The sequence below is a fragment of the Homarus americanus genome, unplaced genomic scaffold (genome assembly GCF_018991925.1).
Source record: "Homarus americanus isolate GMGI-L3 unplaced genomic scaffold, GMGI_Hamer_2.0 scaffold40009, whole genome shotgun sequence".
NCBI lineage: Eukaryota > Metazoa > Arthropoda > Malacostraca > Decapoda > Nephropidae > Homarus > Homarus americanus.
The window spans coordinates 34,229-48,596 of record NW_024743672.1 but is presented as its reverse complement, the minus strand read 5'-3'; the positions used below and the strand labels follow the sequence as shown (position 1 = coordinate 48,596).

Here is a 14,368-nt window from a genome sequence, read left to right as displayed (position 1 = left end):
ACTTTGCTTAGAGCTGTTTGTAGCAAGACAGCCGATTGGTTGACAGTAAGACGTCCAAGGCGTCACTCAACTGGAGCTTCAGTATTTAATTTGTTTATCCTACATTAAGTAATACTAACTGTTTAAGCTTGGCCTCACTTGGGGAAGTAAACATTACCATGTGAAACACACTGGTGAGAGAACAACAACAACTTACTATACAAAATGTCAGCGATAATCACCACGTCACTTGGCTCAGCGGTGTTAAGTCTTTACGGTCACCAGTTCAGTCGCCGCAGTCATTTTCCACACGATTCCCTCACTATATATTACTCCATTAACCTCCATTCAACACCTTCATACACTTTTATTCTCCCCGACAACAAACACATCCCATTTGACAACCAAGACGTCGAGTGTTGGTGGCGGGGATAACGAACAGGAGATGGATTTGTGGTAACCTTCACCTGGCTTTTATCTGTCTTGGACTAACTTCTTTTTTTTTCTTTTTTTTTCCGGGACTAGTCCCACCCGGGCACAGGTCACTGACCCACATCAGGGCCTGGGGGGCGAAAATATTATAATAATGATAATAATAATAATAATAATAATTATAATAATAATAATAATAATAATAATAATAATAATAATAATAAAAATAATAATAATATCTACTATTATTATTATTATTACAACAATTAATAAAATAATAGCAAATTACTACAAATACAAATAAAATAATAATAATAATAATAACCATAAATAAATACAAAAACGAAAAAATAAATCAAGAGAGAAACGATACACATTACGTATGTTGTGTTGTCCAAATAAGAGAAACAATTGAGACCCAGCAATTGTGTGTAAATGAGACAGAAAGTTAGATCAGCAACCTGGGACTTGGTCACATATGGCAGCAGGGTCTATCATTAGACAACACATTATGCTTCCAATATCTTCCCAGGCGGTAGGACCTCCCTGTTTGGTAGCTGCCTACTACCTACTACTTTACATTCATTATGTTTTATTTGGTTTTAGTTACAAGAGTTATATAAGTTTTATAACACCACCATTCCTACTGGTGCTGTTCCTCTCCACCCTCATGACTCATTAATAATTACCATCTGGAAAACTTCTCCACAATTATACATTAACACCAATAAATAGTGACAATTGGAGATGATTATAATTATCAGAAGTGAAGGAAAATTTGTACTGCAAGATTGTTGTTATAATGTTATTACTGCAGGTGAACAACTAACAAGGTCAGTAACACCAACAACAATTTACTGTGTTATTCCTGCAGGTAACACCAAGGTCAGTAACACCAACAACAATTTACTGTGTTATTACTGCAGGTGAACAACTTAACAAGGTCAGTAACACCAACAACAATTTACTGTGTTATTACTGCAGGTGAACAACTTAACAAGGTCAGTAACACCAACAACAATTTACTGTGTTAGTCCTGCAGGTGAACAACTTAACAAGGTCAGTAACACCAACAACAATTTACTGTGTTATTACTGCAGGTGAACAACTTAACAAGGTCAGTAACACCAACAACAATTTACTGTGTTATTACTGCAGGTGAACAACTTAACAAGGTCAGTAACACCAACAACAATTTACTGTGTTATTACTGCAGGTGAACAACTTAACAAGGTCAGTAACACCAACAACAATTTACTGTGTTATTACTGCAGGTGAACAACTTAACAAGGTACAACAACAATTTATTGTGTTATTACTGCAGGTGAACAACTTAACAAGGTCAGTAACACCAACAACAATTTACTGTGTTAGTCCTGCAGAACAACTTAACAAGGTCAGTAACAACAACAATTTACTGTGTTATTACTGCAGGTGAACAACTTAACAAGGTCAGTAACACCAACAACAATTTACTGTGTTATTACTGCAGGTGAACAACTTAACAAGGTCAGTAACACCAACAACAATTTACTGTGTTATTACTGCAGGTGAACAACTTAACAAGGTCAGTAACACCAACAACAATTTACTGTGTTATTCCTGCAGGTGAACAACTTAACAAGGTCAGTAACACCAACAACAATTTACTGTGTTATTACTGCAGGTGAACAACTTAACAAGGTCAGTAACACCAACAACAATTTACTAGAGATGGGGGTAGGATTGGGGCAGGCAGTTGTCCTTTATGGCATACCAGATACTTCAGTACAGTATAACAAGAATTCCATAAAGCTATGTATTAATGTATGTGACGTGCTGGGTAGAAGCAAGGCATATGTAAACAAGCCACTGGCTGATGATTACAAACACACTGAAATATTCATTAAATGGAAATGTTTGGGAACATCATCCCTGAGACTGAGAGACCTCAAAACGGACATTTATGAACAGTGACTAGCCAGGGTCGCGGAACCCCCCAGAGACTTGCCAGAGGCAGTGGCACCCCTCAGGGGCCCTCCCAAGGGCGGCGGAGGCCCCAGGAGCCCTGCCACAGGTTGTGGCACCCTGAGTACCTCTTCCAGGGACTGTGGCGCCCCCAAGGCCCTCCCAGGGACGACAGCGCCCCCTAGGTTCGTCCCAGGTGGCAGTACGCCCCCAGGGGTTCTCCCAAAGGTGGCAAATCCCCCAGGGGCCCTGCCATGGGCTGTAGCACCCCCAAGGAATTTACCAGGAGCTGTCGCGCCCTCAAGGCCCTATCAGGGGCGGCGGTACCTCCCAGAGCCCTCCCAGGGTTGGCGGTGCTCCCACGGGTCCTCTCAGGGGTGGCGGTGACCTCAGGGGGGCCTCTTAGAGGCGCCCCCTTACGGGAGCACTATAGCCTGCTTGGTCGTGGTGTTGTACATATTGCATACATACGTCCAGCAATACTTTACTTAACTGTGATTGGTGGACTAAAATGTAAATACACCGAATAACAACCAATAGGAGAACAGAGCACTCTGTCAGCACAACACCCCAACTTATGTTTTCTTGTTGGATATTTAGTCTCCTTTATAGTGTTTCTGATGCGAAGATACTGGAAATGCGATGGACTGTGTATTTATTTAACGTCATATCTCCCATTATTCTAAAGAGTGATAAACTACTGCCACAAGGGGCCCTACAAGAACAGCGCTCCTTTGGGCCCTCCCATATGCCCAACCAGGTGCGGCGCTTTCGGAAGCCTTTGCAGGGGCGGTGGCACCCCCAGAGGCCCTCCTAGGGACCACAGGGGCCCTCCGAGAGACTGTGACAACCCCAGGGGACCTCCCAGGGGGTGCAACGACACCAAGGGCCCTCCCAGAGGCAGTGGCCACCGAAGGGACACTTCCAGGTCGGTGGAGCCCCCCAGAGCCCTCACCTGGGCAATGGCACCGCCAGGGGCCCTCCCAAGGGCGGCGGAGCCTCCAGGAGCCCTGCCAGGGACTGTGGCACCGTGAGGCCTTCTTCCAGGGAACGTGGTGCCCCGAAGGCCCTCCCAGGGGCGGCGGTGCCCCCCAGGGCCCCCCCAGGGGAAGCAGCGCCCCCCCCCAAGGTTTTTCCAAAGATGGCAAACCCCCCAGGGGCCCTGCCAGGGGCTGTGGTACCCCAGGGTCTTTTCCAGGAACTGTGGCGCCCCCTAGTCCCTACCAGGGACGGCGGCACCCCCTGGTCCTCTCAGGATTGATGGTGCTCCCACGAGCCCTCCCAGGGGTGGTGGTGACCCCAGGGGACCTCTTACAGTCGTCCCCTCCAGGGAGCCCTATACCTTGCTTAGTCGTGGCGTCGTACATATTGCATACGTCCGGCAATCCCTTACTTAACTGTGATTCGTGGACTAAAATGTAAATACACAAAATAACAGCCAATAGGAGAACAGAGCACTCAGTCAGCACAACACCCCAACTTATGTTTTCTTGTTGGATATTTAGTCTCCTTTATATTGTTTCTGATGCGAAGATACTGGAAATGCGATGGACTGTGTATTTATTTAACGTCATATCTCCCATTATTCTAAAGAGTGATAAACTACTGCCACAAGGGGCCCTACAAGAACAGCGCTCCTTTGGGCCCTCCCATATGCCCAACCAGGTGCGGCGCTTTCGGAAGCCTTTGCAGGGGCGGCGGCAACCCGAGAAGCCCTTCCAGGGACCACAGGGGCCCTCTGAGAGACTGTGACAACCCCAGGAGACCTTCCAGGGGGTGCAACGACACCAAGGGCCCTCCCATAGGCAGTGGCCACCAAAGGGACACTTCCAGGTCGGTGGAGCCCCCCAGAGCCCTCACAGGGGCAATGACACCCCCAGGGGCCCTCCCAAGGGCGGCGTAGCCTCCAGGAGCCCTGCCAGGGACTGTGGCACAGTGAGGCCTTCTTCCAGGGAACGTGGCTCCCCGAAGGCCCTCCCAGGGGCGGCGGTGCTCCCCAGGGTCCTCCCAGGGGAAGCAGCGCCCCCAAAGGTTTCCAAAGATGGCAAACCCCCCAGAGGCCCTGCCAGGGGCTGTGGTACCCCCAGGGTCTCTTCCAGGAACTGTGGCGCCCCCTAGTCCCTACCAGGGGCGGCGGCACCCCCCAGGGCCCTCCCAGGATTGGCGGTGCTCCCACGAGCCCTCCCAGGGGTGGTGGTAACCCCAGGGGACCTCTTACAGTCGCGCCCTCCCGGGAGCCCTATACCTTGCGTGGTGTCATACATATTGCATACATCCGGCAATCCCTTATTTAACTGTGATTGGTGGAATAATGTAAATACACCAAATAACAGCCAATAGGAGAACAGAGCAGTCAGTCAGCACAACACCCCAACTTATGTTTTCCTGGTGGATATTTAGTCTTCTTTACATTGTTCATGATGCGATGATACTGGAAATGCGTTGGGTGGTGTATGTATTTAATGTTATATCTCCCAATGTTCTAAATAGTGCAAAAACAACTGCCCCCCGGGGGCCCTACAAGGGCAGCGCTCTTTGGGGCTCTACCATTTGCCCCACCAGGTTCCGTGCTTCCCGGGGCCCTCGTTGGGGCGGCGGCGACGACAGAGGCCCTCCCAGAGCCCACAGGGACCTTCAAATAGGTTTTGGCGCCTCCAGGGGACCTCTCATGGCCTGCAACGACGCCAAGGGCCTTCCCAGGGGCGAAGGCCACCTAAGGGATGCCCCCAGGATCGGCGGAGCATCCTGGAGATGATAATAATAATAATAACTATTATTATTATTATTATTATTATTATTATAATAATAATAATAATAATAATAATAATAATAACAAAATATCTGTACTAAAATTAAAAATAATATTCTAAAAATAATAATAATAACCATAAATAAATACAAAAACGAGAAAAATAAATCAAGAATGAGAAACGATACACATTATGTATGTTGTGTTGTCAAAGTAAGAGAAACAATTGAGACCCTGCAATTGTATGTAAATGAGGCAGAAAGTCAGATCAGCAACCTTGGACTTGGTCACAATTTTCGTGATGCCATATGGCAGCAGGGTCTACCATTAGACAACACATTATGCTTCTAATATCTTCCCAGGCGGTAGTACCTCCCTGTTTGGTAGCTGCCTACTACCTGCTACAGGTCATGACGCTGTTGTTTGCACTTTTCCTGTATCTGGCGGGCAGCAAAGATCATGTCAGTGGTGCCACATGATGGTCTATAGCAGTGGTTCTCAACCTTGTTTGCCCCATGCACCCCTTTCACCATATGTCAGAATGTCATTCCCCCCTCCTTTCCAAGATTGTCTGCCTCAAAAAGTGCATTCCAAATAATATGCATATAATACTGAAAATCCTTTATTTTTTTCATATTAGTACATATACATTTACAATTTTACATGGATTATTTTTATAGTGGAGTTTTACAAATTAAATGCCAATTGAAAATGTTGATGGATTTATAAAACTTGAATAAATGAAAATAGTTTTTTATATTTATAATGAATTACTTAACAGACCAAACTGAAGCATAATGCAATAAACAAAAAGTTCAATAGAATACCAGGATATTGTAAATTTGTAATTAATTTTATTTAGATGAAGATTACAGTCAATGAGAAACCTGTGATTGTTTTTTTCTTCGCCAATTCTGGGATACGCGGAGGAGTGCTTGAAAGGGCACAACGCAGGTCATTTTCTACCTCTAATCTACTACGTTGCTTCGTTTTAATTTGCAACAGAGTTGAAAAGCCTGACTCACAAAGATATGTCGACACAAACGGAAGCAATGCACGGATAGCTCTTTCTGCCACTTTTGGGTAGGAATCGCACATCAAGGGCCAAAATTCTGTGATTGATTTCTCATCGAACATATCTCTTGCTCCCGAATCAGTTTCCCCCCCCTGAAAACCTGAATTTCCCCCCTGGGGGGAATTCCCCCCTGGTTGAGAACCCCTGGTCTATAGGTATACTGATATTTTGGGAGGAAGTTTTCCGCCTCCGGAAGAAGTCTGTTTAGGAGGAAGCGGGCTGTAATCTTTCCAGCTACGGACAGAAGCGAGATCCCACGGTAGTTGCCATAGTCTGACCAGTCTCCCTTGTTCTTATAAATATTTACGATTGAGGCGTCTTTAAGAGTTTGGGGGATTTCCTCCTTTCCCCATATATTCTCCAGGAGAGAGTAGAGACGGCTGGTAAGCAGAATGTCCTCCTGCTTTACACACCTTTGCTGGGATTCCATAAGGACTTGAGGCTTTGTTATTTTTCCTCTGTTTGATGGCAGTAACTACCTCATCCAGGGGTGGAAGATAGCTGAGGTGGGTCAGCTCTGGAAGCTGAGGGACCTGCTAGGTAATCAGGACATCCACATCGGTGTTTCGGTTGCCCAGCGAATGGTAGTGCTGTTACCAGCGCTGACGGATGCCTTCTTAGTCTTTAATTAGGGAGTCACCGTCGGATGAGCGAAGGAGGCTGCACTATGAGGGATTGGCCCATAAAATATGAATATTTTAGTGGAATTGAAAAATTCGCACATCTTGTGTTGATCTGTAAGTTTTTGCGTTTCAAGTGCTTTATTTTGAAACCAGTCGTTCTTTAGATTGCGAAGTTAGCGCGCTCCTAATGGATACAGGTCCTAATGGGCTTAATGGGGCCCAATGGTAATAGATGAGATTAAGTTAGGTGAGGTTAGGTTAGGTTAGGTTAGGTTAGGTTTGGTTTGGTTATTTCGAGTCTGGCGAAAATCTCAGATAAATAAACTATTTCTCCAACGCTTTGATGTTGACAATCTAATCTGCAAATGCACTATTGTCTCCCTCTAGGCTTTCTCTTGTAATGTCTTGCGTCGTCACTCCCACGTCACTAAAGAATACTTTCCTGTTGCCCTGAATGTTTGTTTCATCAACGTGGTGTGATGTTTGTTCAGCTTATCCACCAGACGAATGTATACATCAGTGGTTGGGCGTCTGTTATACCTTTACACCCACTAACTGACTTAAACTCCCTTAGATGTAAATTTGCCCTATAACTGTATTAATAACATCAGTTGTAGAAAGAATTTAATTAATATAATACTTGTATATTGGTTAATTGTAACTAGGATAGGGAAGGGTAGGGTAGGGCAGGGTAGGGTAGGGTAGGGTAGGGTAGGGTAGGGCAGGGCAGGGCAGGGTAAGGTAGGGTAAGGTAGGGTAGGGTAGGGCAGGGCAGGGCAGGGCAGGGCAGGGCAGGGTAGGGTAGGGTAGGGTAGGGTAGGGTAGGGTAGGTAAGTTGTAGTGTTGCTAAATTTATGGTTGATCTACATTAGAGAGCGTTACAGGTATATTTGTGAACGATACTAATGGTCATACGCGACAGTAAGTTCCCAGATGAATTAAATCTCAATCACGTGGTGTAATTTTTCCTCCTTGGCGTTTCATAAGTCTGTTGTAACTCCTAACTTTATGGGGATTTATAGAAAGGGGATAATGAGTTGGTTTAGTTATAGAGTTATGGGTGAGGGGTTAATGGGTGGATGTGTTAATAAAGTTGGGGGAAGGTTGGTGAAGGGGGAGGTTATTTAAGGGCGGTTATTTAAAGGGGGGGTTGGTCAAGGGAGGATGGGAAAGGAGAAGGTTGGGCAAGAGGGATGTTGGACGAGGGGGAGGATGGTTAAAGGGGGATGTTAGTGGAGGAGGAGGTTGGTTAAGAGGGAGTTAACAGATATAGATGACATATAACTTAAAAAAGATGCACAGGGCTTTTAACCTTTGGGTAAAAAAACAAAACAATTAGAACTCTGATATACAATCTATGGCGTCAGCTTTTACCATGAAAAAAATTACTAACCATTTTTCGTATTTTTATTATCGTATATACTTACTGATTTTTTTCTTTTCGTGTTTTTCTTATATTTATGTCCATACGGTAGCCATGTGATCGTCCCGCCCAGCTACTTCTAATAAGAATACTAGAGTAGGTTTGTATCTCTCTGGCATACTGTGGCGCCATGATGTGTTATGGGAACATATGTCGGTACTTGACATGCTAGGCTTGCCAACACACCCGCTGTGACCGCCTGCCATACCTGCTAACTGTAATGAGACAAAATCTCACATGAAGAGGTAAGTTAGGAGTTTATAGTAGTAGAGTATTATAGCGAGAGGAAATGGTAGCGTGTCTCGAGGGTATGATGTCAACACTGTATATTAACACAGGCACAGTACAAGTGTAGTATATAAAACACCAATGCGTGTTACAGCTTTATTTTACTAGTTCAATAGGGGGGATTAATAGGGGGGGTTCGTACACAATTTATGATAGACTATGGTATTCTCGTATAACCTAACCTCACAATTAAAATGGGCACTTCACTAAGTCGATCGTTGGGGAGGTTCGGGATCACTGCACTTCTACAGTCTACACAGCCAGCACTTACTGTTACACGTGGAGTTGACAGCACTTTGTCGATGGACCCAGCTGAGACTTCGTTACACTTAGTGGTGGGCTTCTCTCGAGCGGGACTGGGGACGTGGTAGCTGGCCCTTCTTGGTTACAAGACACACTCTCGTGAGGGAGGGCTAGGACGTCCTATATATTGGAAGACCAGCCGTCAGGTTGAGCTGATCGGGGGGGCGGCGAAGGGTCTCCTTACATTTGCCCTCGCTAATGTAGGGTCAGGTCTGGACTTTTTCAGAGACTATCTGGGAAAGTCATCAGGCGGGGCCGTGTGTATATTGGGAGAGCAACCGTGAGAGTTCCCCTACACTTGACTTCCCAAACGTCGGGTCAGACTGGAGTTTCTGAGATGTAAGGAGAAGTCGTCAGGCGGGGCCGTGTAACACGAGAGGCCTTGAGTTGGGCTCCAAGGGTTACAAGTGACCTGGCTAATTGTGAGGTCAGGTCCGGCCTTTGTTCAGAGAGTAGGTTATTGTATATTGGAAGAGGGTCAGCTGGTGCCTTCTTACATGTTTTGTTGGGGCCACATGTCACATGGGAGGGGAGCTAGGCTGATTTACAATCCCGGTCAACCGCAGAGTTACCCTATACTTGACCTGGGCTAATGTCGGGACAAGTCTGGCTTTCCTCGCGATGTAAGCTGTGGTCTGACAACCCCTCACTACACCTCCCGCCAAGACCAAAGCTTCCATGCCATACACAATTGTTCACAGTGGATAACAATAGCGAGTGCCCAACCTGAGAAAAATAGCTACTGCGGTGTAAAGTATGCACCTCACATCCTACCATAGTCTGGTAATATTTATAATATCTAAGCGGCTGTCTAAGGATACGGAAACGGAAAGGTGAATGTAGATATGAAGGAGAGAGAGAGCGCCTTAGCAGGAGCTTGTCGGAGAGCGTCACTTTAGGGAGTTAGATGAGGGTACACAGTCGGAGGTTTGAAAGGTTATGCAATGGTGTTGCTTGCCCTGGCTTATTTCTGCTTAGGTTCCAGTATCTTCAAGCCTGGAATAGATTTACATACTTGTTGCTTCAACTGTTAAACTCTTGCGCAGGGCAGCACATACAACATATAATAATAAGATACATGGCCGCTAAAAAAAAAGGGGGGGGGAAGTTGGGGAAAAATACAACTTGTGAACAAAAAGAAATATTTGTACATACTAAAAAGGCAGCAAAAATTATTAACAAGATACAATGGCAAAAACAAAAACTCGTCAGCATTCGTCGAGATCCCGGGTGGCGGGTGGTCCGTCACCACCTCCACCAATCGGTGTCCAGCATCAGGGTGGACGACGCAGTAGATGTGGTGGTTGGCGTTTCCTGTCCCGTCCTGGGGTCTGCCGCGGTGTGTCGCGTGCCTCACTTCCTCCACTTGAACTTCTGTGTGGAGCGGCAGTTCCTGACGCATTCCAGATGGATTTTTCTAGTCCCATCTGAGTTTCCTCTGTAGAGTCTCATTTTCTGTCGTGGTCCAGATGGATTTTTCTAGTTCCATCTGAGTTACCGCCCTTCCCGGCCGGGATCAAAGCCGGTCCACTGCTTGGGGTGTCATCGCTTTTGGATGGCGTGTAGGGCAGGGTCCACGGACAAGAGTTCGCCCTCCGTACGTGAGTGTCGGCGAGACCCCTGACCGTCCTGTCCCACACCCTCACAGTGGTGAATCCCTCCCTGGGTGGGCCCCCCAGGGTTTGCTTGTTTCTTCCTCTACTTGTAGTCAGGTCACTTCTGTTTCGTCCCCGATGGTGTGGTAAACACCGGCGAGGCAGATCCCGGGTGGGTCGAGGTCAGCCATTACTTGTCTGGTACCTGGTGGTTCCATTCCCGGAGTGGAAGTGCGTGGGACCAGTTGACAGGTCCTGAAACGTAGGGAGCTGTCGTCTGCATCGCCACTGGGACCTCTAGTTGTTTGTTGCCTGTTGCTTGCTGCTACTGAAGTTGCAGGTCGGGTTTTCGGGATTTTCGCCTGGGTTCCAAGGGGACGACCTGATTCCCTGCCTGGAGCTGGGAGCTGCGCTGGTCCTGCATGGCGTAGCTTACTCAGGCTGATGGTACCCATAGATGTTGTCTGTCAGTATTGTGGGCCGTGAGGCCGTAGCCTCGGTGCGTGTCTCGTCGTTCAGCAGGCGAGCGACGAGACACAGCCCAGTGTCTTCAACCAGATCGAGGGCCAGCATTATGCAAGCCCGTTTCTGGAGCTTGGGGCTTGCAGTGTCGACGTGAAGGCGTCACCCATTCGCCGCGGGGTTGCCCGCTGCGTGTCCCGCTCGTCGGGCATCCATTATGAGTCAGGATGCGTTGGTCTCAGCTCATCTGGTAGGGGGTCAGCTGCAGCTGTGGTGGTGTCATCTCCGACTTTTGTGTGGAGTCAGGGAGACCTCGCCCAGGCCCGTGAAGAGCAAGGGCAGTGCTGACTCTGTAGCTTAGTAGAAAGACAAGATCCCGGGGTGGAGAATCAACAATTAGAAGTGCCCCTAGACTCGTTACTTTAATCTATGTTCTGTGACCTAGTGTTATATCTATGAGCCCTAATCTGATCAGGTATTACTGGTACAAGTGGGGCAGTAGCTCGGGGAGTTTTCTGATTATTACTTGGGGTGTGAGGTACCTGGTTGTTCTGAGGGGGGTGGTCAGCTGCTGGTGGAGGGGTAGGGTGTTGGGAAGGGAATGTTACCCCTAGAGGGGGCTGGTTGGTGAGGCCTGATTTGTTGAAGACGTCATCGTCGACAGTTGCCAGCTTCAATCTATTCACATGCACAGTTTCCTTACGTCCCCCCTGGCAAAGCGGGGAAATAGTGAAGTTTACTTTGCTGGGTTGGGCGGTTACTCTATATGGGCCCTTCCATCTCTGTTGCAACTTAGAGGGGATATCGGGGGAGGATGATTCGTTAGTTAGGAAGACCAGGGTACCTACAGTGATATTGGAAGGGGTGACCCTGAGGTTATAGTAGGTGGCGTTGTGTAAGTGACCTTTCTTGTTTAGTTCCTGCACCCGAGTAAAGACCGTTTGTAACCTGTTTTGCAAGACAGAAGGGTAGTCCTCGCCATAGGATAGGGGTGGGGGTTGATTACACCAGCAGGAAGGTTTGGATCCCTACCAAAGTGAAGGAAGTAAGGAGTGTTATGCAGGGTGGTATTAATTGCGGTGTTCATGGCCAGTTGTGCAAGAGGTAGCTGATCGTCCCAACCGCCGTACTGATTATTAACCAAAAACGACAAGTGATCTTTCAACGTGCGGTGGGAACGCTCAACCATGGCATTAGCCTGTGGGTGGTAACTAGTGGTTAGATTTGACTTAGCCCGCAGCAAGTCGCACGCCTTCTGAAAGATGCCCGAGGTAAACTCTGTCCCTTGATCACTTACAATGACCCGGGGACATCCATGAGTACCAACGTATTGTAACAGGGCTTCACAAACTGTCTCTGCGCGTTTATCGGGGATGGGTATATAGGTTGCAAAACGTGAATAGTGATCGACGATGGAAACAACGTATCTGTTTCCCCGGTGTGAACGTATTGACATGTCAGTTAGATCGATCGATACCCGTTCCAAGGGCTGAGAGGCTGGTGGAAACTCCTGCAGCTCTCCCTGTCTCTTTGGGGTACCCTTCCTTAGCTGACACGGCAGACATCCTTTGACAAATGCCCCAACCTTCCGCACTAGATTGGGCATGAAAAACATAGAGCGTGCACGTGCATATGTGCGACATTCACCCGGGTGGGCTGCGAATTGGGAAGAGTGAGCTACTTCTAGGGCCGAGTTTTCCAAGGATGCGGGGATGACTACGAGTTCTGTGGGTTGCTCATCATCCTGTTTCATAGTAACAAGATACAGGACTCCGCTTAAAAGACTGAAATCACAAAGTGAGGCTTTGTTGACCTTCTTGGGGGAGCGGACCCCCCTCAAGGAACTCAATGACAGGACCCCACTGTGGGTCTTCGAGTTGGTGTTGGCGCACCTCGTTAGGTGATAGGTCCCCAAAAATGGGCTGAGTCATGCTGCTAGGATCCCCGACATTATTTATAGGTAATACATTACGGCTCAGTGCGTCTGGTACTACGTGGTTCTTGCCTGGCTTATGCAAAATGGAGAAGTTATACGCATTTAGAAAGACTGCCCAGCGTGCTACCCGTGCATTAGGAGTTTTACCTTGGAAGATATATATTAAAGGACGGTGATCAGTGATTACATAAAAGTGTCTACCAAATAGGTAAGCATCAAAGGAAGTTACGGCCTTGACAATAGCCAAGGCTTCTTTCTCAGTTGTGGAGTAGCGGAGGGCAGCTCCACTCAATTTCTGGGAAAAATAAGCAATAGGGATGGGGTTATCTTCACCACCTTGCATGAGACAGGCTCCCAGTGCTTCGTCGGAAGCGTCAGTGTACACGTAAAACGGCTGCGTGAAGTCCGGCAGTGCTAACATTGTTGCCGACTTCAGTAAGTCCTTAAGATGGTTAAAAGCTTTATCTGCCTCCCCCGACCATCGAAACTGAACCGACTTCTTTGTAAGTTTCGTAAGGGGGAGGGCCGCCTCTGAAAAGTGAGGGATGTGACGTCTGAAAAAATTGGCGGTGCCGAGGAACTGTTTCACACCCCTGGCTGTGGTGGGCGGTGGCATCTCTGCTATCGCTTTCACTTTCACCGGGTCGGGCCTAACGCCGCCATGGCCTACGATGAATCCCAGGGATTTAACTTCCTGGCGCGCGAACGCGCATTTCCTAAGGGACACTTTCAGTCCGGCCGCTTTCATGACCGAGAGAACCTCATCTACATCCCGCATGTGCGAATCCATGTTTTTACTATAGACGATAACATCGTCCAGGTAAGCCATAGCGTTCCGCCCAAGCACGGGTGTGAGACTGTGGTTCACAGCCCTCATGAACGTGGCCGGTGCTCCCTTTAACCCGAAAGGTAACCTGTTGAAACAAAATAGACGGCTGCCGTCCGCGAAAGCGGTTTTGGGGCGGTCAGCCGGGTCAACTGGTATACTCCAGTACGCGTCCTTACAGTCTAGAACTGTGAATATAGAAGCTCCGTTCAATTGGTCCAGTGTCTCGTCAATTCTGGGCAAGGGATAGCTATCAACAATGGTGTCCTTATTAAGTTCCCTATAGTCTACACAGAATCTAGTTGACCCGTCCTTTTTTCTGACTAATACGACCGGGGAGCAATAGGGGCTAGTGCAAGGGGAGATGACACCACGTTCCTCCATTTGGCGACATAAGTCCCTAATTTGAGTTTTAGCCGCCTCAGGAAGCCTCCACTGCCGTACTCTGGTGGGGGGAGCGGAGCCTGTATTAATTTTGTGTGAAGCTGACATCAGGCCGAGGTCCTGATCTGAGGTTGCAAACAGATCTTCATGCTGCTTTATTATAGCGCGCAGACGTCCTCTAATAAGGGTGGGTAGGTGATCTATGTCAAGGGATTCTATTGCAGTGGCGAACATTTGCTGTGACTCTACGAATTCTGTGTCACTCCTAATGTTATATCTCGTAGGATCAAAATGCTCCAGATCCTCTACTTTATCGACCGCACAGACTGTTCCCACTGAATGACCA

At 47.5% G+C, this 14,368-nt stretch overlaps 1 protein-coding gene across 1 annotated transcript; it reads left to right on the top strand.

Annotated features, from left to right (window-relative positions):
- Nucleotides 1–2,393: 2,393 nt before the first annotated feature.
- LOC121877205 (basic proline-rich protein-like) lies at nt 2,394–4,476 on the top strand (the record flags this gene model as incomplete). Its single annotated transcript, XM_042382818.1, has 4 exons — nt 2,394–2,704; nt 3,119–3,621; nt 3,952–4,023; nt 4,120–4,476. Coding segments are annotated over 4 exons (1,243 nt in total), but the record flags the coding sequence as incomplete, so codon positions are not given.
- Between the last annotated feature and the right edge of the window lie 9,892 nt (nt 4,477–14,368).